This window comes from Haliotis asinina, chromosome 2, assembly GCF_037392515.1.
Source record: "Haliotis asinina isolate JCU_RB_2024 chromosome 2, JCU_Hal_asi_v2, whole genome shotgun sequence".
NCBI classification, from domain to species: Eukaryota; Metazoa; Mollusca; class Gastropoda; order Lepetellida; family Haliotidae; genus Haliotis; species Haliotis asinina.
The window spans coordinates 4782848-4809239 of NC_090281.1; the positions used below are offsets into that span (position 1 = coordinate 4782848).

Consider the following 26392-nt stretch of genomic DNA (forward strand, 5'->3'; position numbering starts at 1 on the left):
TTTTAGAGATTGTGAATGGAGTACGCAGCGCTATCTCGAGCTGATACTCGCGATTTGACTGAAATCTAGAGTTGGATAAGGTTGCTTGAAGGGTCTCTGTTCTCAAACAACCGGTCATGATTAGTATATTAATGATAACGTAAGCAATGAAGTATACTCTTCAAAAGAGTAAGGCAACCTGAACTGTGAAGTCTGGTAGAAAGAAAACCTATTGAGGAACGTTACAATGAAATTTATCGTGCATATGCAGCATCATTTCACGTTGTCGCCACATGCAAACACAACACATGGGAAGCACGTGCACAATGTGGGAGCCTCCTACACGTGCATGGGGTGTCATTATGAATCTTGACGTTTTTCAGGCAGCTCGATAAATCTCTGTAGACCATTTTTTCCGATACTTTTCTTGCACCTGTGCATGGTTAGGGTTTTAAGTATCAAATCACACACTACTGACTGAAAATTGTAAACCTGAAACTTGTAAACTCCATTTACCTAACAAGGGGGTAACTGAACGGACAGCCTTGCTTTCAATCAAATCCACGTTGTGTTGCATTCTCAAAACATCCATTATTATTGTATCAACATTGATTCAATCCCATATATCTTCCACATTCGACATTGAAAGTACAGTTTCCCTACTTTTTTGAAGAGCATATGATGATTGGGAGAGGGTGCCTATATGAAGGGTAATCACTATCCATTTATCCTGATCGATGCGAAATGGAGTTGGTGTGTGTATGAAATTAGTTAAGATGTGTGAGACCCGTCAGGGTGTATTTAACTAGTGTAGTACGTGTATGAGACCAGAGAGGGTATATGGCTGTATGACTGCATGAGACATGGGAATTGGTTGAAAGCTTCTTAGAATTAAAACAACGTCTTCCGATATGTTGAATCAATATTTCTTGTTCTTTACACACGAGATAAGTTTGATTCAGACAAGGTGAGTGAGTGGGTGAGTGAATGGGTGAGTTTAGTTTTACGACGCACTTAGCATTACTCCAGTTGCATGGCGACGGTCTGTAAATAATCAAGTCTGGACCAGATAACCCAGTGATCAACAGCATGAGAATCGATCAACGCAATTTTCATACGATGACGTGTGTCACCCAAGTCAGCGAGCCCGACCACTCGATCCCGTTAGTCGACTCGTACGATAAGCATAGGTCACTGAAGATCAGTTCTAACCAGGATCTTCGCGTCGCTTCAGGTAAGGCTTGTGCTAATGACAAATATGTCTCACCTCTTTACTGTACTGGAAACTTTTACCTCCTAACATAAAAGGGCACATATATGTTTTTCGTGAATACGATATTGCCTGATCATATATGACTTGAACTATAGAAAATAGTGACATGCGGATTTTTTCCATTTGTTTATTTTGCAATAGAACACAAGGTACATTTGACACTTAATGAACAATATACAGCACGTAAACTTACCTCCTTATATAATCACGATATTTTCCTGAATTTGATTGTATCTTTAGATGAGTTCACAAACGGAACAATTACTGGTAACATTTTGACAGATAATGTGATTAAATAAAAAGCTGACATTTCTTAAAACAATTAAAATACATTAAGGATCATCAAATGAAAATGACACAAAAGTTTTAAAAGATAGCTTCGAACCCTCGCATCGAACCACGTCATACATTGCAAAACTGAGTTCTCAAACAGGATGACACGGGTTATGTCCCTTACATCAGTACACAACAGAGGTGGACTCACGATTTAAATGAGAGTATTCCATCCACTGGAGCATCATCCTTGATACAGCAGAAGGTATGGTCGTGTACCTATGTTTATTATAACACTGTTCGTTCTCCCGACGGTGGTGTCGCCAGTATTGGGCGACAATGGCTGTAAACAGATCGACCCCTGTCGATGTCGGCTGAACAACGGTAGCGAGATCAATCTGCATTTGATCAATGGGAGCTCTCCTCCCATATTTGAAATCCAGTCGGCCCAAGATGGACATATCTACACATACAGCCCGTGTGCAGGAATACACTGTGGTAAGGGGGTGGACGATGCAGCCATTTGCAGAAATGACGAGCTTCGAAAGTCCCCTAGCACCACAGGTGAAATTTCACTCGCTCGGTTCGAGAACGAACAGACTTATTGGAGAGTGAGATACCTGACAAGGGGTAAGTCGACACGGTCTAAGTATGTATGTTCATTGAGAAGTATATCAGGTGATGTTAGATCTACAGGTACCGTGTAATATTTGTTAAACTGCGAGTCAAACACTTCCTCGTTTAGACGATTGAAGGGAGGTAACTCTTCCAGCCAGGTGTAAATGATTTTATCCAGTATCATTGTTTCCTATACTTTTAACATCACGTGCACAGAAATCACAAGTTATCTCATTCTTAATTCAACCAATATATTAATCCAAATCATTAACAGTACGATGTCACTGGTGTCAGTTTTAATCGATAGTGTCATTACTCCAAAGGTGTCCCTATTATATTTCCATTGAGTATCCCTTTGTCTTGACACGGATTATTCAAATATGTGGAACGAATGCAAAATAATGTTCATTAGTAGCTTTAGGTGTTGCGTAAAAAAAATGGTATCTTAGATAATATGAAAAAGGTCGAAACAACAAAAACAGTTGTATGAACTCAATAATATAAATTCACAACCGGGCTTGTTTGAAAAAAGAAATCCACATTGTTCCCAGATTAATAAAATTCAGTCTAATGTATAACCTTAGCGTAAACCGTCACTCACAGCTGTAGCATTTAGTTGCTTGATATACATCAATAATTTCAACAGTTTAAGTCGGGGCGGTTTGGTAGTCTTGTTGTTAAAGCGTTCGCTTTTTACAGTCGAGACCTATTTCCACAGGAGTACTCTGTGTGAAGCCAATTTCTGGTGTTCCCCTTGGATACTGCTGAACATTGCTTTAATATTGCCGAAAACGGCGTAAACCCTCACTCATTCAATAAATTATGTCATCAATCCTTTAAACAAGACGCAGAAGGATCCCACTTTTGTGATGGAAAACTGTCCAATGTAGGAAATTCAACTGCGATGCTGCCAATCATTCCAACGTTGGGAAAGAACTTCGGAATACTGTTTGGATGCATTAATTGTACAGAAGGGTATTCAATACCTTTTTGAAAATGTTATTTTTCAACTTCTAAAATGCTTTTGAAGAATCTGTTGTTTTGTGCTATTTTGCAGTTTTACAAGAGTCGTATAATGAATTAACTATATATAAACTGTTGATAGTTATGTTGGATCGGACCTAGAATATGAGCATGTTTGTGGGAAGGGGTGAATAATGGGGGTCAGGTGATCTGGCTCACCGACATTGTTGATGCATCGTATTCCATTTGCGTAGATCGATACTCATGATGTCAATCACTGGACTGTCTGGGCGACAGGACCCGTGAAGGTCCCGGGGTAGAATAGGCCTTCAACAACCCATGCTTGCCATGAACGGCGACTATGCTTGTCCTAAGAGGCGACTAACGGGATCGGGTGGTCAGGTTCGCTGACTTGGCTGACACATGTCATCGGTTCCCAATTGCGCAGATCGATGCTCATGTTGTTCATCAGTAGATTGTCTGGTCCAGACTCGATTATTTACAGACCGCCGCCATATAGCTGGAATATTGCTGAGTGCGACGTAAAACTAAACTCACTCACTCACTGGGCGACAAACTGGTCTGGTCCAGACTCGATTGTCAGCTTTTCTACGACTGAGTACGGAGTTGAACAACAAATAAAGATGTAGCATTGTGAGTTATGTAATGTTGATAAAGGATATTGCTGGAAGCAGTCTACAACCTGTGAACACATTCGGGACGAGCCGGGATTTGAACTCAAAATCGGAGGTTTTTGCCGAGCCAAGGGGATTAACTCCGCATTACGAACCGCTGCTACTACATGGCACGTGCAATATGATATAGCTCGTACAGGGATTCAATTCTTTGTTTATACTGTAATGTGTTATAAATAATGGTATTCACTGAAGCAAGGCAAACATGAATGGGAAACAACCGTTTTGTTGTTATGTTTACGCCATGTAAGTCTTTTTCCGAACTAGAGTTTCATAGAAACTGTTAAGTTTACCAATCACTTTGTCTGAGAACTTAATCTCAGCATTCTCTTTATTTAACCGTTTCACTATCTTCTCTCTCAGTTATTGAAACATTCTATGGTTTGTGTTCCTGTGATTCAGACAAGAAGAACAGCAGTTTGGTGCACTTGACTTGTGCGACCTTCACAAGGTTAGACCAGGAGCGCATGTTCAATGACACCACTTTCCAGTTTGAGCTGTACTCGCCCTGCGCATGTCCAGACGGATGTCTGACTTCTGATACCTCCCTTAGTGCCGGTACCATACTACTCCTGATCTTCTTCACGCTGTTCATCCTCTATTTTGGCGTGGGTAAGTTGAAACGGCAATCCCATTTTCAGTTTGCTAACAACGTAAAGCTGGATAAGTAATAGTTAAAATAATGCAACCAGAAGAGGGTCCAGAATATGAGAACCGAGGAATAGTTTCGCAGGAATTGTCTGTAAGTCCACTCAAGCTGAAACCTCCTGACCTTTCTTGGTCTGTAGATGGCATAACATGGTGCTTTCTCCATTGAGGTTTTCACCAGTGGATGGTGTTGCTTGATTGCTGTCATGAGGACTCACATGACATATGTATCGGATGTGGTGTGGGACGGAAAGAACATTCCTCGAAGCTCTTGCGAATTACAAGATTGTCATTTCGAGATAAGATGATGTATACACCGAATAATATGAGTTCGGACTAAAGCAGCATTCAGTGTATTAGAGCCTTCACGATGTGTGGCCTGCATACACCCCAGGTGTATATCGGCGTTGATGCCATTTTTCACTTTGGTGGGACCCAAAGGTGTCGTTTGAGATCCGACCAATTACCTTGTCTGTATCATCATACGAAGTTTGGTTGATGCTGTGTATTGTAAATCTGCGAAACAATGGTCCCTCAAACTTCACTGACTTCTGTCATATAATTTTGTGCGTTGTTTAAAAGAGTTCTTTGTATGTCATTTAAGCTCGGCTTTGTTTCTTTCAGGGAGTTTGTACAGAAAGTCGGTGTACGGAGCAGAGGGTAGGGAGATTGTCCCCCACACCTCCTTTTGGTTCTCACTTCCGGGATTAATCAAAGATGGCTACCTATTTTTTATCAGCCCATGTTTGGGTGACCGTGTTGAGTACCGATATTATGATAAGTTGTGATCGTATCATTCCATAAATACTTACACTACTTATGTACCTAAATTGCCATGGAAAATCTATTCAGATGAACCCACTGAGAACAGGATTACTAGTGTGTTACTGTGGGTGTTTTTTGCATACAGAGCCCCATATCATGGTCGTAACACAGTATTTACACGTAAAACTGTTTCTTGGATCCCCATACATGGTGTTTAAAGGTGTTTCAATGTAATTACGTGCTGTTAAGTGAGAAATCAGATTATTTGATAATTATCTCAAGTGGCGGCAGATTTGCCTAGTGATCAAAGTGTTCTTGACCTGTTTGAGTTCCCGGGAACACAGAGAAAAAATATGTGAACCCAATTTTAGGTTGTTCACGCCATGAAATTGCTGCACTGTTGCTGAACGCAGCGTATGCCCCGAGTCACTCGCTCATTGTGTCTGTTGAAAGATCTGATTAATCATTTCTTGAAGCTATTCCAGTGAAAACATGACACGCATCTCATGACTCGCGTTAGTATCTGATGATATACAGTTATGGTGTTTGATATAGCAACGCTTTATGTTGACTTCTAGGTTGTGTTGTGTGTTGTGACACCGCGATTTTACCGCCTTGTTTCCAACAGGTGTCGTTAGCAGTTGTTGCATAATTAGATGTTGATTGCAGTTTAAGATGCTATCGTCACCTGGTTGGTGTCACTCTTGAGATTCTGCCTAATGGAGGTAGTTGCTTTTGTTCTACATTCCAAATTTACAAACAGTGTAGGATCGCGCTTTAGTTCCCTTTAACTGGCTCATTGGAATTCAAGAACATCTTGTGTAAATTTTGAAGTGAAGGCCTGGATCAAGTTTGCATGTATTTGTGGCCATTAGTGTATCTTTTAAAACCTCCGCATTTTGTTTCCAAATAGAAATATTCAGAACTAAAATATTAACGAGCAGGTATTTTCCTCATTGAAAACAATAATTCGTACGACGCAAAACCGTTTTAATTTGTGTCCAACTTTTACAGCCACTCTTTACACGGGAAGATGGAAAACGATGTGCCAGAGAAACTCTTTATTTTTACCGAATATTTGTTATACGTTGTTAAATACGTGATAGATCATAGAGGATACACGTTGTACAGTGTTTAATATCTCATGACCTGAAATGCGGATATGGTGGATCCAAATACGTGGGGTTTTGCAGCAGTACATAAACCCTAGTTTCGGTGATGTTTGAGTGACGGACAAGGAAAGCATATTAAATGTATGGAGCCTCTCAACGTGGTGCCTTTCCCCTATCGAAAGACGAAGATGAGAACCTGGTTATCTTTGGTTATCATTCTTCGTACCTTTTTCAGTAAAATATAATGAACATCTTGACTGTAAAAGACAAAATAAATACTTGCAGTAAGGTTTAGTAATGCCAGTTGATTGTGGTGTCTTTGTAACCGATCACGATCTCATTAGATCTCATTAGAAAATAGATTGATCTCCTCTGGAGTTTTATTGGATTTTATGTCATGCTATGGTGCATATAGTGTGGAGTATGTGACACTGTACAGATAACCTAATGTATTGTTTGTGCATTGTTTACACGTGGTGTTACGCGTATTTACGTCTTTATTTTCAAATATCCCGGTTGTGTTTGTTTTATGTTGATCTGTGTTATTGCTTGAATAAATGTCCATGTCGTGAGGTTGTAAATGTATCTTAGAATATTCTGTTGAACACAGTTCATCATGAGAATTAGACTGCACAACTGTGACACGATCACGTGTTAATTAGACTGCACAACTCTGATACGGTCACGTGTTAATTAAGTCAGCAAACCTGACCATCCGACCCCGTTTGTCGCCTCTTACGACCATCATGAGTTACTGAATTCTCACCCGGATCTTCCCCTTTGATGTAACCCATTTGATGTAACTATGCAAAAGAGTACAAAGATAGATGAGAATTGGATATCGTCGGTATGACGATCATTACGTCGTTATAAGTTGCTGATATGATGAACATGTTCATCGGGCCATAATCATGCAGGATGTAAAAGTGTATTATAACTGAACACGTCGGAGAGAGTGATATGTTTACAAAATGACCTCCATAAACATTCACTAGCTAGTCGGGTCAGTGACTGTGGAGATATACTACTTCGACTGGATTTTTACTAGCCACGGGTTAGAGTGCCAGTGTCTATTTCGCCCACTGCCAGTACCTACTGGTCCTACAGTGCTAACCAGCGGGATGCTGCAGTTTCACATAGATACAGTAACTATATTCCAAGCCGACCGTTCCAAGTTGTATACTCTTTATGCCAAGCACAACACAGGGTGTAACAGCTATTGTAACAAGTGACATATTTTGTATGGCTCACTAGGGATTCGAGCCAACGGCCTTCCGTTTGCAGAGACGATGCACTGAATCACCGAGGATCTTCTGACATGATGAATACACTACAGTAAAGTGAAAACAACATTCCAGTGCCGTGTATTTTGTAATTTTTCAGTCCACAAACACAGCCCACATTCATTATCAACGGTATTGTAGAACATTTTATTTAACGATAATCGTTAGTGATTCTGTATGTGTGATGGCTTCTTGGTACAAAGTGGTCAAGGGTTATTTCAACAGATTTATATTATTGTGCACACATTAATTTTATTGTGCACTCAATATTCAGTGGGTTTTAATGGTTCTTAACTATTTAGTTTTCCTGCTGAATTATACAGATGTCTTAAGTCAAATAAAAAGAGCCTAAAACTCGAAAAATATTGCTTGAATACAAAACTTTCGTATGCTGTGATCACTGCCAGACACACAAATATAAGCTTGAATTTGTACATTTTGTGGTTACTTCCTAGTCATATCTAGCCTTTTGCCTTTTGCGACATGAGTTTCAGTTTAAAGTTCAATTTCATGACTTATTTGACAAACAGAACCGGTGAAAAAAGGCGCATGATTAAATGAAGGAAACGATTTAACATTGCACCAAACGGTCGTAAGAATTATGATAAGATATACATCCAGTAAATCATCTGTTACACAATATTCTTCTCCAAACGTGAACGTGACCGCTGAACTGTTAATCCATTATAAATTGTACACGTCATCAGTTCAGCATGACTTATTTGTATGAAGAGGCGCCCAACTTTATCCATGTGTCCTGACCTTGGTTCTAGGACATACTTCTGTGCTTCCGGTTTCGCCTCTTAGCTGACCTTGCCCTTGTACGTAACGCCCTTGTCTTGCCCTTGCCCTTCTTCCGTTTTGTCAACTTTCGGCATCCTTTCCTGGACAGTCTCCTGACCGTCCTCTTGAGATGGCGGGCGAGCTGCTTCTGCTGACTTTTCAGCCCCTTGTCCCGAAGTCGGTAATACTCCACCACAAACGCTTTTTGGTCCAGGAGAAAAGCGTGCCTAGATTGAACCAAACAATATCAACAGCAAGGAGTGAAATACATCTATCAATACATTCATTCTCAAATGTGTCACCACGTGGAGTTCGGACATAGATGACAGGTTTTAGTGTGATGTTGCAAATCAAAATTTGCGCTTCGTTACGAAAGCGCATTTAGGGTGAGTAATGACGTCTCAGAGCTTCTCCGACAATTGATCCTCGAACGAGGCATGGGGCTGTGATTGGTACACTTTACATACTAAATAACCTGTGTTAAACTGTACCCTGTGCGCAGAGATCCACGTCACCGTATTTTTCTAGCGAAATGTCGTACCCCTTTTACACTTTAGGCGAAATGTAATACCCCTTTTACACTTTAGGCGAAATGAGCCGGAATACTAGAAATTTCTAGAGATTCCTGGAAGTTAGGACTGAATTCTAAAACTTCTTACTGCATTCTTAATGCATTTCATCTATTCGGGTCAATTCTTGTTACGTGCGCGAATGTTTTGAACATGTTCAAAACGTTCGTGATACATGCGAAGTGGAAAAGTATCGAACGGCATTTGAGGTGGATTCTAACCGCATTCTAAGTATTCTTTCGACATTCAAAGTATTCTGAAGTTATTCTACGGAGAATAGATCTGGATTGCTGCTGCTGGATTTCGTCTGGCGTCCGGGATTCGAACCTACACCATCAGAGTTAGGTGCCTGACTCTGAGGATGTGGGTTTGAATCCCGAATGGGACCAATCCTAAATGTGCAGACAGAAGTTTAATACTTACACCTCGTTCCCTTCGACGTCGACAAACTTCTTGGGCTCCCTCAGCATCATGACGTAGACCTTGTCCTTCTCCAGCCCAGGGCAGCTACACGACGCCCTCTTCAGTAGAATAACCTTGGTTCGTGGCTCCACCCGGCGCGGACCAACTGAAATAGTCCGTGTGATCAGTCACTATGGACACAATGTCAAATAACGGAGATACTACATCGAAAAGACACCTCTCTGACTTAACAAACGAGGACAGGACATAACAGTAAGCATGGAGGGTTCTCAGTCATTGATGCGAGAGAACATTTGGTGCCTTTTCTCTATCTCAAAAACGCATAATGTCGAAGTACTGTTCCGAAAGTGCTCCAAAACTTCAGAGTCACGCTATTGTATATATATTCACGCTCTATACATCCTGTTTTGGGGGCAGGAAATGAAAGGGGTAGTATCGGAGGTATTGACGGTGCCACGTGGAAGAGGAGTACCATTGTGCCACATATTATTGATTGTCTCCGTCTGTCTTTCGTTTATATAGCTCTGACCCCATGCAGGTGACACACTGCTGAATTCAATAATTCCATAACATTCCACGATATGTATTCCAAAGCAGCGTTGGAAATGAGACATGGCCAGTATCGTTGAAGTATCAAAGTTAACTCACCCTGGTACACGTCCTGCTGTACCACACCTAGGTAGCGCTCGAAACCCGCCTTGGCAACGTCATGGTCAAGAATCTTCACCAGCAAAACTGAAATGTGAATGTGAATATTATTTCTACCATTCTGTACATACTGAACTGGTGGAAATGTTGTGAGGGTCGAATGCAGTGCAGTACTTAATACATTCAAAGTTTGTAATAGCATGTGACACATTGTATCTCCATGTTGTAATGAGTGTTGTGAGCGCATATGTCACTTACTGTTCGTGGCGTTCTGACAGGAGTAATGTACGTATGACGTCCATTTCTTGCCATACCAGACCTCCTCGCACTGCCCACAGCGACCTGGTTGGATGGATGTCACACTATTATATTCTTCATCAAGGAACGATAATCTTACCAATAATGTTGAAAAGAAATAACTAAATAACGAAGATAAAATGTAGATCATTCGTGAAGTCGTAGTTGTCAACATCGCTGCACTGTTCTAAACAGCGGTACATCAGTTGCCTTGACAATGCGAAGGCCTGAGTTCGAAAGAAAAGTTAATGAAATACTGACCTTCCAAACACTGACATATTTTCCTCTGTTTGTCGCAGAAGTTGGCCAGCTGACCGCTGGCGTTGTCCGGCTTGTAGAACTTCGTGCACCGTTCATCTAAACAGAGCGAATTAACTTTATCTTTTTCTCTGAGGCTGACACACAACTGAAGTTTGGTCTGATTACTGGTCGATGAGGTAGGTGGTCGTGTAGATTATTAGTTCTGGCGTTCTCTCATCACAAGAAGCAATTACAAAATAGTGGTTTCTCTAAATTGTAGGGTCGCCTGCTGTGACAGTTCTTGGAGCATTGTTTTAAGCTTGAGTTTCAAGACAATTCACTCATTCACTTGTAGTATTAATATACCTAAATAGAACTTACACGAATCAACTACTGTGGATTAAGACTGATCCCAGTAACGTATGCGTATTGCTACAATGAGTGAGTTAGTTTAGTTCAGCAATATTCCTGCTGTATGGCGGCGGTCTGTAAATAATCGAGCCTGGACCAGACAATCCAGTGATCAACAACATGAGCATCGGTCTGCACCCAAGTCAGCAAGCCTGATCACCCATTTTCGTTGTGGCCTCTTACGACACGCATGGGTTACTGAAGGCCAATATTCTAACCTGGGCCCTCACGGGTTTTACTGCTACAGAGAGGGTAAACGGACATTGTGACGTTTCAGACAACGTGGATTGCTTAAGACAAGCATCATGTAGCTTGTATTGCCGTATGTGGGTTAATGTCAACCAGCTGTACACACGTACAACTCACCTGGATTGTAATAGTCGTACACCTGTACTTTAGCGGGCTGGATGTTTTCAGCCATGTGACTCTGTTTGGCTCGGAATTTGAGACATTCGTTCTTCTTGTGAGATATCTGGATCAGAAATAACATAAAACATGGTATCGATATATACTCTGCATTGTTTACAACTTGAATAGCATTCCCTTTTGTCTCGCTTCCTACATCACGTTATGTTTGTGAACGCCTGGTCGTTGCATTTTGATGTCGTAATTGAAATCAACAGAATCAACATTTTACAAACATATAACGTTTTGTTTACTTTCTTCGACTGTAAAAAGCCTACGTCAGCTATCCGCGGCAAATACAACATTCACCACCAATCGCATCTGCCCGTAACCAATAGAACAGCTCTATCTGTTCTCGGTGAAATGAATCGAAAGGAACAAACGAATCAGAATGGTGGTAGGAATATATTAAACCGTTCCTGGTGGACACGAGCCTCGGAATGGCACGTGACACTGGAATTATACAACGCTGTGACGTTGTTTGTGTGATGTAATGACTAGTACTCATATGTCTCGACAGACGGTCAGAGTGAGGATCGGTCTGAATAGTTTGTCCTGATTACACTTTGTTGCGCACTGTGGGCCAGCAATATGTGCGGTTTACTCGGCATCTCTCTCCCACGTAGTCTTTCATACAACTTTATATCAACGCGAATACAAAGCGTTATTTACCTCCTCCATGTAGAATATGACGGATCTCTGAGACTGTTCGTAGTGCTGTATCTTGCCTTTGTCTATCAACTGGACCAGAACAGGACATGAGAGGGGTGTACTCATTTTATAATCAAACAGAAAAGTCAAATAATAATTTCGTTATAAATATTGTTGTGAGCACTGTCATGTGTAAGATACAGAATTCTATTGGATGATTCTATTCTATATGATGTTCCGCATTCATATCGTATACTTTTGCAATCATATACGTCTTTTGTTGCAAAATATAATACTTACGTTTTTGAGATCAGATTCTACGGGTTTATAGCCAGTAAACAGTCCAACGTCTACAACAGACATGCCTGTTTCTCTGTTGCCATGGTACCTGGAGAGTAATGATTAAACATGAATAACTCGCCTCTTCACAATCACATCTCGATTGCGAGCTGAACTAAATACGCAGATTTTGTTAATGCATGTTTCGAGAAACATTTACATCCTGAAAGGTGTGACAAGTCATACCTAACACACACTTCAATACAGAGAACTCTGGCACTGGCCACCAGGGAGCGTGCCCGTCTGGAGAGCGGTTTGCCAATTCGAGAGAAGGGTCGTCCTATGCGGCTTCCCTGGTGATCGACGTAATGGTTTATTAGTTTGCGCCGCGGGTCCTGAATGCGTGGTACGACTGACGGGAAGGTGAAAGACTCGATGTCATCATCTTCCTCCTCTTCATCCTCCCCAGTCTCTTCTTCGTCACACTCCTGGGAACACGGCTCGCACTCTGAGCTGCAGACAAACAAGGCGGTTTTGAGCTGATATATTGATAAGAAACTCTTGCATATCCCCTTCACGTCTACATGCATGTGTCATGGAGTAAGACGCTTTCAAGAATATTCAAAGAGCCTCACTGTCTGGTACAGCAGCAGTATGTTTACGCACCGTTAAGATGGGGGATGGAACCCTGCTACCCATCGCCAACTCTACAGAGAACGGCGTATCAGGCACCATCAACGAAACTGATGAAATGCGTTGCAAAGAAAACCATTGAAAAGAACTTTGCTCTACAGCCTATAGACAGTGTAACAAAAACTTGTAAACGAAATTTGGTAGTTGTCGGATCTGGTGTATTACGTATTATCTGACTCGTAACGGAAGTAATTATTTGCCAGTAATGTTTTGATAGAGAGTGATATCAGTGCAGTCACTTTCTGTAGCCAGTGTACCCCACCATCTAAGGACAGGCTCGTACCGTGAGTGTTGACGAATGAGCTCTCTCACTCAGTGTCAAATACGAACAAACACAGAATACTCACTTGCCCCTCTGCCAAAAGAACTGAGACAGCATGTGCGACAGCCGGGTACTTTTGACGATGACGTCAAAGCGACAGCTGTTGTCTTCATCCGGGACATTATACCTGACCTCCACCTGCATCATCCCCACCCCAGTGCCGGCTGCCTCGAACACCAGCTTCCCCCCTGTCGGCACCTGAAGAAACACCCTAATGTACTCAAAACTGACCGGGGTGAGGAAGAGAAGTCACTGGTCCATTGTATTATTCCGACCTTAATGTGTTCACGTACATTGGGAGTGCCCCATTATAATGACAATGTAAGCGCAGTGTCAGTCACAAACTGACTCAAAGATTTGTGTTTGGGAAATATACATCAATGTGCTCTGATCCATCACATTTGGGAATGTCATCAACGTCTTGTATGCCTTCGCCATGATACAGATTTTGAGAAAAGTGTCCAGTGACGCTTTTTAATATCTCAGTAGAAAAAGACATGCTCGTTTGTTCCTCAGAGGGTGGGAGATGCGTCAGTGTTCCCAGACTCAGAAGAAAGGGGCGTTGTGACGGAACTATTCTGTATGTTCGTACAAAAAATTGAAAGCTTGGAAATGCATGGCTAACATTACTTATTTTCCGTTTCTGTTTCGCAGCGATGAAGAACAAATTGTATGAGTCAAACAGAAAATGGACAAAATCCATCAATAAATAGTGAATGAGCTTGGCTGAAGGCTGATTGGGTTTCGAAGTGTACAGCTGACGAGAACATGACTGGGTAACAAAAATCTGGACATATCGGGGCAGCCTGGCAATCTTTACAGAAAAACGCGTCAAACAACGTTCATTGCTTCTACGGGCCATGCTGTCCAAATGCTACGATGCAAGGCGATGTGTGTTTTTCTGTTGCTATAATTCGATTTATGTATCAAAATGGCAGGTGTGAAATATACATACACGCGCTTTTTTCTGCTATTTTTGTAATACAATAAACAACGACAAGACAATCATAAGCAGGAGTTTACATCATTTGTCAATAATATGTACATGTTTTCCACTACCGTCCACGTGGCCTTGAAACGCTATGACACAAGTAATCAGACTCTGGACTAACGGGTGAGGTCACTTACTCTGGGCACGGTCTTCAACACGAAGGCGTCCTCATGCTGCAGCAGGATTGACTCCTTGAAGCTGGCATCCACATCCGACCGGAGGTCACAGGTCATGTCGAGGATGGAGGAGTAGGTCTTGATGCTGTACTCGGACAAAGCCTGCAGGCCTATTACTGTGTCCTGTAATCAGTGGGAACTGGGTGTGTGAGTGAATGCTGCGCTACGATTAATTACACGACTGTTGCTAAATACGAGGGGAAGTCAATAAGTTCATAGAAGTGGGTGCTGATATATCCTTGGTGATGTTGTCATTGGTGTCATTATTGAGTTGATTCATCTGTGACTCTGTATACTGATACCCAACCTTCCTCGAGCATTTACTTGAGAGTTAGAGCCTTTAAAAGACGATTACCCTGCACAAATCATGGAAACCTCCAAAACTGAGTTTCGTGCAGTTATCAAGTTTCTCACTAAAGAAGGTGTGAATGCAACCGAAATCCACAAACGCATGATCAATGTGTATGGCGAGGAAGCCCCTCAATATTCCACTGTGGCAAAATGGTCAGCTGAGTTTAAGCGAGGTCGCAGCTCCTTGGAAGATGACCCACGGTCAGGAAGACCTTCTGAAGCCATTACAGAAGATACAATTGCCCGGATCCAACGCTTAATTATGTCCGATCGGAGAATAAAGGTGGACGAGATAGCTTCAGAGTGTGGCATTTCACATGGAAGTGTTTGCACAGTGATCCATGAACACCTGCACATGTCCAAGGTATCCGCAAGATGGGTCCCTCGTAACCTAAATGCACATGATCGTCACCAGAGAGTTGAATCCAGTCGTGAGCTGTTGGACATCTACAACGCTGATCCTGATAACTTTCATGCTCGTCTGGTTACTGGGGATGAAACCTGGATTCATCACTGGGATCCCGAAACCAAACAAGAATCCATGCAGTGGAAGCACAAGCATTCTCCTGCACCCAAGAAGTTCAAAACACAACCTTCTGCTGGCAAGATCATGGCAACCGTTTTCTGGGATTCAAAGGGTGTGATTCTCATAGACTATAAACCACCTAAAACTACGATCACAGGGGCTTACTATGCTGACTTGTTGAAAAGATTGAGAGCGGCCATCAAAGAGAAGAGGCGTGGGAAGTTGACAGCTGGAGTCATGCTTCTCCACGACAATGCACCAGTCCACAAGAGCCGTGTTGCACAAGCTTCTCTTCAACAATGTGGCTTCGAACAACTAAACCATCCAAATCTGGCCCCCAGCGACTACTATCTGTTTCGCAATTTGAAATCTCACTTGCGTGGAACAAGATTTGCCAATGATGATGACCTCAAGGCAACAACAGAGGCGTGGCTGAGGGACCAATCTGAAGACTTCTATTTCAAGGGCATAGACAGTCTCAAAGACTAATGGGCAAAATGCATCGAGGTTCAGGGAGACTATATTGAAAAATAAAACCAATATCACAACCATTGTGTTCTGTTTTATATCGAGTTCTATGAACATATTGACTTCCCCTCGTACAAGACACCACAAGGGCGTGAGTAATATACGAAGCTCTCATAAAATGTTTTCATTTGTATAAGTCTGTGTCCGTCGCCCATCATTAGCTTTCGTAATAGGCGAGTGACTTCAGTTTTACGCGGCTGTTGACAATAGTCGAGCAATATGACTGCACACAACCCACAACTTGGCTTCACATATTGTACCAGTGTGGGGAATCGTGCCGGCTCTTTCGCGTGACGAGCGAACGCTTTAACCACATAGCTACCACACCGCCCCAAGATGTCGTCTCTGTTTGAGTGGATCTTCAACAGCTCATGCAGGTCGTAAGAAATGGCCATGTTTGCTGACTTTTTCAATACATGTCATCGTGAAACATCAACAAAGACTCATGCTTATTACGCCAATCACTGGATTACCTTGTCCATGTGTGGTGTATTGTTTGTTTGTTTCTTGTTTGACGCCATAATCAGCAATTTTCCAACCATGTGGCGGTTGTCTGTAAACAATCAAGTCTGGACCAGATAATCCCGTGATCAAATGCATGTGCATCAATCTACACAACTGGGATACGACGAGATGTGTCAACCAGCAAATCTGACCACCCGGTTCTCTTACGCCTGTTACGGCAAGCATGAGTTGCTGAAGACGTATTCTACCCCGCACCTTCACGGGTCATGTATCGCCCCTACCTGTGTGGACACAAATGAGCCGTGAGACTCTCTCTGGCCCATCAGCCAGCTGACGATGGAGTGACTCTCCTTGATGAAGCCGTGTTCCAGGTAGGTCAGCAGGGCGTAGGCGGTAGTCTCCACTGCTAGGGCTCCGGGTCTCTTGGCGTACCACAGGGGCTCATGGAAGTGGCCCTCGATGTGGTCGATCTCACCAGCTGGCCAAAAGGTATGTCCTGAAAAGAACAAGGTCTTTCGAGTACACAGTCACCAAAAGTGACAAGTACCTACAATTAAAACGATAATAAAGCCCATCATTAAAAAGGCGTAGGGAACAACTTTGCTCTCCTTCAAGATAACTGACCAGTTTTCCTCAGCTGTACTCCTCGCTTTTCATAATTAGTAAGCCTTAGTTGAAACACATAAACTTGAATATCTGTGACTAACCGTCAACAGAAGATTGCCCCATGGCCTTCATTTTCTCAAAAGCGTTGTGCCGTTCTGGACTCAGAGACATCGTCAGAGCGTAGGCTGTCATGGCAACTGCGAGAGGACGGTCCAAGGCCACCAGCTCTTGCTCAAGGAACTCTACGGCCCGCCTCCGGATCCTCTCGGAGAAGTTCCGAGACTTCGAACAAAGTTCAAACTAATATGAAACATCCATCGAGTCTAGTTGATGATACTGTCTCTAGATCAGCTCATTAACATTCTAATAACCTCGGAGAAAGTGGCTAAGCGAGACCCAGATGATATACACTATGTGCATACGACTCACCAGCAGATCACCCTCGGACATACGTGGTCTGTGTATGTAATGTAATGAGTGAGTTGGGTTTCAAGTCGCTTTTAGCAATAATCCAGCAATACAACGGCGGATGACACTAGATAATGCAATGTAAGACCTTAATATCTGAATTACCTTTATATAGTAGATTGTAAGAGTGACACCCAATGTTGCGACGGTCTTATTATCCGTGTATTTACAGTCTGTAAATGATTTACAACTCTGGACGTATCTGCTGACTGATTTCGGGAACAATGATCTACGCTACTGACCGCATGCGAAGTGAGTCGGCGACCTTGATCACTCTATCCCTACCCATTAATTCTCCTTGACGTCAAGGAGAGTTCTTCTGTTACAATTAGATCTCCAGTGTGCACCAATAGCCGGACTAACAGGCTATGTACTGAACACCAATCACAAGACCTGTCAGTGGATCTGGAACCTCACCATTGGGATACATTCGCTCTCCAGCAAGGCAATCAACACAAAGGCTGTCAGTGTAGCGTCGCCATTCACACCGCCCTGAAACATCGAACAACGATTCTATAACAGTATTATATGTCATAGGCGGGATTATTTTAACACTGTGACAGCTTTTGATGTTTTAGAATGGTCAGCTTTACAACTGAAAAACACCATAATGACACAAAAGAATACCTCTCTGTTGGCCGTAAAAGGAAACAATAGCCAAGAAAGCATTCGAGTAATGCGTATAATCACATTTTGAGCCTGACGCATTCTTAAAGCACCGACGTCTCAAACCACCGCCGTTCCTCACGAATATTTAATGGTGAGACCCTTAGTGAATCAATATCGTGAACTCACCAGCAACGGTATCACGTATAGACCTTACAAGGATTGATGAACAAGCAGGTATACTGCATCTAATAGATTAACAATAATACTTTTGTCCAACAGGTCCAATGAGGAGACCCGTGAAGGTCCCGGGGTAGAATAGGCCTTCAGCAACCCATGCTTGCCATAAAAGGCGACTGCTTGTCGTAAGAGGCGACTAACGGGATCGGGTGGTCAGGCTCGCTGACTTGGTTGACACATGTCATCGGTTCCCAATTGCGCAGATCGATGGTTATGTTGTTGATCACTGGATTGTGAGTTGGTCCAGACTCGATTATTTCCAGACCGCCGTCCTATAGCTGTAATATTGCCGAGTGCTGCGTAAAACTAAACTCACTCACTCACTCATCCCAATGAGGACGTTCTACTTGTCCCCTAACCCACCGTCATCTCCTTGTGCATGACCCCAGCGTTCTCTATGAAGGTTCCATCCTCCTTCTGTTTGTGGAGCAGCCACTCGAAGGCCTGACACGTGACTACAGGATCCACCGTGACGAACTCCGCCGCCTGTGTGAACGTCTTGAGAGCAAAGGCCGTTAACCTGAGATGATAAAAAAACTATCGTATAATTGTATAATAAGTGGAATGGTAAACATGACATTATTTATCTTGAGACATACAACAGAGTAAAGGAAAGCCAAAGCCGTGAGTGAGCGGTGCGCTGCTCGTACACGTAACCAGTTTAGTGGAACACCAATAGTCTAGCACACGAGGTATCCTGACAAGTTCATCACAGCGATATATCCCTTCTGCACAGCTGCCCATTTTATCCCTGCCACGAGTAATATCTGGAACCATATGACTGATATGTAAAATCATCTGACACCTTTGTCTTAATGGCGAACACTCTCCATTTAGCGAATGTGTTTTGTTTTTTTTTGTTAACGTGACTGTGCATTTGGTTGCTTCTGTCATACAGTGTGTCTAGCCACTACGTATGCTAAACTATAACCAGGACACCCAAATTCGTTCATACTACAAAATATTTTCCTACTGTGGCAACATTTACACAGTTGATGAAAACCATTGATACTGCCATAACCTAACCTAACGGCTTCCTGTAAACCCTACACAAATGTTCTCAAATGTGCGCGACATGGTTTGGGGAGAGTTCAAGGTCTATCTGTAAGTTTGTGTATCTGCTATGTGTATCTTTTGTGTGTGTTTGTACCCCATGTTTATGTCTGTCTGTTAACTGTCTGCCATATAAACATCTCTGAGTTATAGTAGTTATATAGTATACCAAGAGTTATCAAGACACTGACCAGGTGCTGGAGTCCGCGCTAGGCCATGTTCCATAAGAACCGTCCGGTTTCCTGAAGGTCAGCTGGCGATTGAGACCTGTGTTACAAGGATAGACTTATTCATATTACAGTCCCTGTGGCCACTATATAATGCACAAGAAATTTGTGTTTGACTGTATTCAGATGAAATATATCGATATGTTAGTTTATACATGAAGATACATAGGAGCTTTATCCAAAAGTTGATCAAAAACTACATCGGACATTGCACCATTTCATTTTAATGATCTTAATAACATTTGTTTACACTCGGTTAACATTCCGAATGTCGCGTTACGTGTAATTTGAAACATGCTTTCCTCAGACCCTCACTCTCACATCCCTATCATTCACCCATCACCCTTTGTCAAATCCAAACCCCACCCTACCATCCATCCACCCCGAAATACTCCGTCCATGTACAACATCCTGCAGGTCAGATCTGAACTTCAGTTACCAATGCGCCGACGGAATCGGTTGTTCAGCCTCGTGGACTTTGTTTATGTATATTATCGCACTGCAAATAGGTAGACTGTTCTTGGATTGTCTAGTTAGGACACGATTATTTCCAGTCCTAAGTGAAATTGCTGAATGAAATGAAATGACAAAAATCACCTTCTCTGATATACGTCCGGGCCTTCTTTTCCACAGCCTGTGGCAGTCTGTTAGCGGCCCTCAGATAGCGCAGCACAAACACATTGGGGCCGAGGAAGATGAGATTCTGCTCGCCACAACCGGTGGGCAGACGGAGTAGGTTGTGGAGGCCCTTGATTACACTCGTCACAGTGGGGCCCAGCAGGTCACCTGTACATACGGGTCGGAGTCCATACGTCAGTGGCCGACATGCATCAATTCACAGCATTCAGTTTTGCAAATTACTAAAGGTGACTAGTGGTCGATACAAACTGTTCTGATACCGAGTGCTCAACCATTTGGTCACCCATTGGATGTGACGTCAAATGACGTATAATTTCACCATGGATAATACTTAATACCTGTATGTACATTCTAGTGTATATGTGTATGTATGCATGTGTTTGTATTAAACATTCCATGGCTGGTTTTATAGTGCAAATCTACTGAAATACCACCTTGCAGGAACACGTCTTAGGGCTGAGGACAAACAGCCGACAAACCTGTACCTTTCCATTTTTCAGTCTATTTCCGGGCAACAGGTACGGTAACACCAAGAACTATCTATTACCGTTGTCTGGTAAGACGCGACCGACGAATCGAACACGAACCTTCTACTCTGCCCACTACACGGGCGGATCTGTACGTGTACTATGCAACTTAATGCACCTGTCGATGTGAAGGGTGTCGGTGCCTGTGTTGTAGATAATGCCCTATTGGTGTAAATATCACTCTACATACCTATAGCGCTGACCGAACATTTTTCCGTCTTGGGAATGGTTTCCTTGGGGAGTTGTAGGTCCACCTCCACCTTCTGCTTGCTCTGATGCTTGTTTATTTCAGCTGCAAATGTCATACAATTGTTCGTGCTCAATATATCAATAGTGATCAATGATACAGTATCAACAACACAGTTCCTGTTGGTTCAAATGTTTAGATTAGATATAATTGTAAATAAATACTGGCCTAGACTATATTTGAGGCAAAATTCGTGGTGTTTTGTGCATATAGAAGTGAAATATTTCCTTTCTAAGCCCGTGTCTTCCTTGTTATTACAGTTACACTGAATTGAAAGATACATCTTTTAAAGTGTAACGGCCATTCCAACAAGATTTTCTATGGTTTACCTTCAACTAACCGATTAGGCACGTCAAAGCATGAGTTCGTAACTAAATATAAGTACCACCGACATACGCACATTTGAGACCAAATGAGGAGTTGTAGGGCGTGTCTCTCAGCAGCCTCTTGCCTGTGGGGTCGAGCATCACAGACACTGTGTGGATCTTCTCCAGCCCTTCCCCCTTGTATTATAATGTATTGTATTAGTGAGTGAGTTGGTTTGGTTGACGCCGCTCTAACAGTATTTCAGTTCATCACGGAATGTCCGATATATATGCGAGGACACACTACAGTGATGCACGTTTTTGACCTGTACCATTAAGGCAACAACAAAGGATGGTCGTGAGAAACTGAGACATATGTTTTACAAAACTGGATTCATATCCAGAAAGATAGATCTCCAACAGTCTCGGCGCAATCCATTTTCCGAGGAAGAATATATTAAACTTCAGAGTTGAAATAACATAATGTTTTCAAAATCAAATTTATGTAAATTCCAGTACAATAGCAATGTACCTCGATGACAACACTGTAATTTTGTGTCTTTTCTTTCATGATATATCTCCGAGTATAATCTGACACGGAAAGGCCATAGTTACAGTGTCAACAATAGGTTGACGTCATGACTGTAGTTGTGACGTATAACCACAAACAAGCAATGAATTGGGAATGTACTGAACGAATTTGGGACCATTGTATTGCACTACGTCTCGTCCACAGCTAATTACCCAGAGCATTTAACGGTGCTATTATTGAGCAGTCTGATATTCTTGTAACCAACTCTTACCTCAACCCTGAGCGTTCTCTCCACGGCGTCATAGCCCCAGGGGGAGAAGGCTACCACCCTCACGGGATACTCCCCCACCTCCAGCGGAATAATAGGGAAAGATACCGAGGACGCGTCATTGGCTGGCACATCTAGCTCGGCAACTTCCGAGTTTTCACCGGGATCTCCCGAATAGCACACTCCCTCCTCACTTGAGAGATACATCTTCACCTGAAAAACATTTGTTAACAACATAAATATACATAAAGCTTATTCAGCTTGACCCGAGCTACTCTTCAGATGGATGACCTGGGAGAGCAAATGGCTCAAATGGCAAGTCGACTCAACTTCATTAAATAGGGGGCAGAGAATGTTATAGATGTTTCGTACGAAGCATGCGTACATCGGAAACATTAAACCACTTGTGGGTTCTTTTTTAAGAAAGTTGGGACATGGCTGACAATATCTCGACGCTGACGTGTCAAACGGCAGCCTTGTCTCGGCTTTCCGGGCATGTTAACAATCACCTGACAATGGTGCACCTCTTCACGATAGCAGACCCAACCAGTACGCAATGCATCGGTATTCACTTGATCAGGTCAAGCTGAACAAGTTGTATACCATTAGTAGAAATATCCAACAAGTGACGTTTCCCACCATTACCCTCCCAACCGTGACGTTTCCTCTGACAGTAGCGTCGTGCGACTGCCTCTTCTCGCTGTCATGTTCCCAACTCGACTTGACTTTCAAAAGTCACTGTAGCCACCGTCACGTTTCCACGTTTTTATGTTTCATATTTACCGTGACGTACCCAACATCACCTGCTACGTTCCCAATACAAAGTGCCCTTTTCTCGCTCACTATGACATTCCATACGTATCGTAACAAACCTACTCATTGACGCTCACACCTTAACTAGGCGTCCCCTACTCCCACAGACGTCCCCAATTCGCCACGACACGACCACATATCTTTACCTTCTTCCTCAATGCAGATGGCATTGCTATTTATCGCCTACTGACTGGCGTTTCACCCGGTGACCGTCGCAGTCCCCAAGCACGCTAGAAACCCACTGTGACGTCGTCTACCCACTATGACGTTACCAACTCACCGTGACGTTCCTGTCCATGTAGTTATACACGGTGGCCCTGACCTCTAGTTGCTCCAGACGGATGGCGCTGAAGGGGAGGTCTAACTGGATGAAGAAGTTCTTGAAAGCCTTAATGTTGTGGGCCTTCCCTACACAGAAGCTATGGCGTCTTGAGACGCCAATCGCTTGTACAACCCACGTCGTGATCGTATCCGGTAGGGTGAACTCGATCTCCGTCTTCCCATCGCCGCTAATAAAAAAACAACAGCGGTAAATAATGAAGGACACTGATGGCTCCACTTTCGGAGTAATACCATCTTTGCAAACGAAATATGTATATCCGAGCCAAACCAATGATGAGCCGCAAACACAGTGAAATGTAAACAGATGGGGTCTTTGCCGTTAGTGTTACAGTATGGTTCCTCTACAATCAAGGGGCGGCAGGTAGCCATGTGGTTACAGCGTTAACTCATCACCTCCAAGACCCCGATTCGATTCCCCAGGTAGGTACAACCACTTCTGGTGGTCCCCGCCGTGATATTGCTGGAGTATTCCTAAAGGCTGAGTAAATCTGAACTCACAATTGTATTAAAATATTCATTCTCTACTTACTCTAGTGCATAGTCCTCAAACCACCAGGCCTCGGGGAAATTGGATCTGAGGGGTATGGAGGACACGTCAACGTCGTTCTGGTCAAACGGTAGGTCAAGGCCATCGTCTTCTACGTCCTCGGGTTTGGTGATTCCTTTCTCGAAATGGAGGAATAATGTATATATCTGAATACTACGACTGTGTTATTCATGGCTGTGACATGGACTTAAAAGAGGACCGACGTTTAGCAATATTTAATCATATGTATACCAGCATAACATAGACAGCAGTATTATCTGATTCTAACTGCATAATTAGTTATTTGAACACTGATCTTAAGTGTTACCATGGATATGTATTTTATGTTTACTTTAAAGATAATCAACATCCTGTTTGGATTATTGAAATGGCAATATTTGTCTAGTATCTCACTGCCCGATCCCGTGTGGTTGCTAGGGTTCTCTACACGGTGTTTGCAGCACCGGAAGTAGCTGGAAGCACATTCCTCGGACTTGGTGCCGTTCTTCACAACTGATGCAAACTTGTAGCAGATGGAGATGGTGGCGTTCTCGACGGCGAAACCCTCATTACAGCACAACGTCGCCATGGCACTTTCTGTCGGAACAATGCTATAGTAGCTGGAGTATTGTTGTGGAATGTGATCATACATGTTAGGTGTGGATATGATTATGTTACTAGTTTTGATTGAAGTTGTTGTACTTTTGCTGTTAGTGAAGTTGTAGAAGGGACGGCTTTGGAGAGCGGCAATAGGCCACAGATGAAGATTCTGTATGATTACTAACTATAAGAGGTTGAATCAAGAACAGTGTATGAAAGAATGATTCGAAAGGTGTGTATGTGTAAATAAGAATGTCATCAAGTTGGATATTGTGCGTACGTGCGATTTAGACCTACTTTTATTAATACAGTCTTTGAATGTATGAATGACAACAAATATACATCCAACCAACATTGGGACACACATGCCATTGCAACGATCGGTTCATTATGTGACGTTCAAACACAGAACAGTGATGGCCCGAAACCTACGTTATCCACATTATGATCGGACCAACACGACTTTTAAGTATTCCAAATACTTGTAAATAATTAAGGTGTCAGGGAACAAGTGCACTGTGGTCACCCCGAAGTTCAGTGACACACATTGTAATACTTGAGACAACGCCTTGCTCTGTCGTGAGAATGCTTAAAGATTGCAACAGAATATTGCTCACCCATTGTTACTTTTACGTTTAGTGGGTCCTAACCCTAACGATGTTGCAAAAATGTTTAAATAATCAACCTCTCGATTCCCCTCTGCGTCGTCTGACGTACTTGGTCGAGCAGGCCCTCTGTGCTCGGGGCTCTGTTCTCAGTCCGGCATTCGTGAGGACAGTCAGTCCAGCGTCCTGGGCGACAGAAAAGTGAGTGGGTATCATACACACGAAAAAGTCTCACTGAAGGCCGCCCTAGTTTTTGTAATGTCCCACTATAATTGTCCGTTGAATACTTAACATCTTCCAAGTAGACACCAACAGTCGTCAATGTAAATGAATTTCAGCTGAATGATGAATGAATCAACGTTAAGGTACTGCAGCTTATGTGTACTTGCAAGCACAGCAGCTGGTTGTAGACAGGTGCACATTCAAATATGTCATCTATGCACACACGTCAAGGTATTACACCTGTAACTCATACTTCTACATGGCGGTGTAACATATCCAGTGTGCTGTGTTGTGCTGCGTTGTGTCTGGTGTGATAGCAGAATAGACACATTGGAGCATCACTGTACTGAAAATACATGTACATGTGGATAGTCTAGTAAATACGGGTAATATATGAAAGACTCACCTGAAACACGTTAGCACTGTCCCGACCTCCTCCTCTGCCACACCCACGGTCTTGCTGTTTGAGGGAGTCGAAAACCTGAAGCAGTATGGCGACACCTTACAGGAATATAGTCAGTAATCTTAATATTATGTTCGTCAGATCTTAATCTAGAAATATAATCTGAATATTACTAAAAGGGATCTCGACTTGTTTTTGTGTTTGGATTATACAAATCAGCGTATGAATCTCGATTACGTTAAAGGAATTAGGAAAGGAACTTTTATGATTCATAATTAAAAATGATCAATATTCCGCACATAGAATTTATTTCCAAGTATTTAAAAGACAACAAAAGCTTTACGAATTTAGAACCTGTTAATTTAAGTAGTGTTCAAAGCGTTAAAGCTGTAAAGGTAGACATGTCCATGTTATACACATACGGTGCTTCTAGACAAGGAGAGTTTGTTCTTGAGGTAGTACACCGCCTTGTCGACTGCCAGAAGCCCTATTTCCATATGAGGCATGCCCTTCACAGTCAGTGTTCCCGTGTCCCCGGGCCGGTAGTGGTCCCGTCTCGACAAGTCGTCATTCATCGTTATCTGTAATCATCTGGATTGATTGTTATACGTAATACAGTGTATTTTAGAGTTTAGCACAACCTATTGTTGCTTAACGCCAAACTCTCACGTATTTATTCTATAATGCGACAAGCTGCAAATGCTTGAGACCAGACAATCAAGTGATTGACTTGGTTTCTAAGATGCTTCGGTGAAAGATCAAAGGCTCCGACACTACGATATCAGACGATAATATG

The 26392-nt window shown here is 42.7% G+C and overlaps 2 protein-coding genes across 2 annotated transcripts in view; one reads left to right on the forward strand and one right to left on the reverse strand.

Moving 5' to 3' along the window:
* Positions 1 to 1679: 1679 nt before the first annotated feature.
* LOC137273161 (cation-dependent mannose-6-phosphate receptor-like) lies at positions 1680 to 6907 on the forward strand. The gene is made up of 3 exons (XM_067805648.1): positions 1680 to 2155; positions 4204 to 4413; positions 5074 to 6907. The coding sequence occupies exons 1-3, from the start codon at positions 1807 to 1809 to the stop codon at positions 5235 to 5237; spliced, it is 723 nt and encodes a 240-aa protein (XP_067661749.1). The 5' UTR covers positions 1680 to 1806; the 3' UTR covers positions 5238 to 6907.
* An 88-nt stretch (positions 6908 to 6995) lies between these two features.
* LOC137273160 (complement C3-like) overlaps positions 6996 to 26392 on the reverse strand; it is a 34698-nt gene continuing 15301 nt past the window's right edge. Inside the window, exons 14-39 of the mRNA XM_067805647.1 lie at positions 26019 to 26177; positions 25600 to 25674; positions 25052 to 25157; positions 24181 to 24363; positions 23770 to 23902; positions 23179 to 23407; positions 22089 to 22298; positions 21381 to 21483; positions 20924 to 21025; positions 20165 to 20353; positions 19532 to 19607; positions 18651 to 18807; positions 17859 to 17933; positions 17075 to 17255; positions 16649 to 16863; positions 14459 to 14620; positions 13356 to 13528; positions 12562 to 12828; positions 12337 to 12424; positions 12058 to 12126; positions 11347 to 11452; positions 10591 to 10686; positions 10291 to 10374; positions 10033 to 10119; positions 9385 to 9529; positions 6996 to 8619 (exon numbers count right to left, since the gene is read on the reverse strand). Coding sequence (XP_067661748.1) covers positions 8379 to 8619; positions 9385 to 9529; positions 10033 to 10119; positions 10291 to 10374; positions 10591 to 10686; positions 11347 to 11452; positions 12058 to 12126; positions 12337 to 12424; positions 12562 to 12828; positions 13356 to 13528; positions 14459 to 14620; positions 16649 to 16863; positions 17075 to 17255; positions 17859 to 17933; positions 18651 to 18807; positions 19532 to 19607; positions 20165 to 20353; positions 20924 to 21025; positions 21381 to 21483; positions 22089 to 22298; positions 23179 to 23407; positions 23770 to 23902; positions 24181 to 24363; positions 25052 to 25157; positions 25600 to 25674; positions 26019 to 26177 — 3711 coding nt within the window. The 3' untranslated portion in view covers positions 6996 to 8378. The remainder of the gene's footprint in view (positions 8620 to 9384; positions 9530 to 10032; positions 10120 to 10290; positions 10375 to 10590; positions 10687 to 11346; positions 11453 to 12057; positions 12127 to 12336; positions 12425 to 12561; positions 12829 to 13355; positions 13529 to 14458; positions 14621 to 16648; positions 16864 to 17074; positions 17256 to 17858; positions 17934 to 18650; positions 18808 to 19531; positions 19608 to 20164; positions 20354 to 20923; positions 21026 to 21380; positions 21484 to 22088; positions 22299 to 23178; positions 23408 to 23769; positions 23903 to 24180; positions 24364 to 25051; positions 25158 to 25599; positions 25675 to 26018; positions 26178 to 26392) is intronic.

What these genes read in the sequence shown, in the direction of transcription:
- LOC137273161 (XM_067805648.1), top strand. Translation starts at nt 1,807, where the DNA reads ATGTTTATTATAACACTGTTCGTTCTCCCGACGGTGGTGTCGCCAGTA. An exon ending in AGTGAGATACCTGACAAGGG is followed by an intron (nt 2,156 to 4,203) that starts GTAAGTCGACAC and finishes CCTGTGATTCAG; the next exon opens with ACAAGAAGAACAGCAGTTTG. An exon ending in CATCCTCTATTTTGGCGTGG is followed by an intron (nt 4,414 to 5,073) that starts GTAAGTTGAAAC and finishes TGTTTCTTTCAG; the next exon opens with GGAGTTTGTACAGAAAGTCG.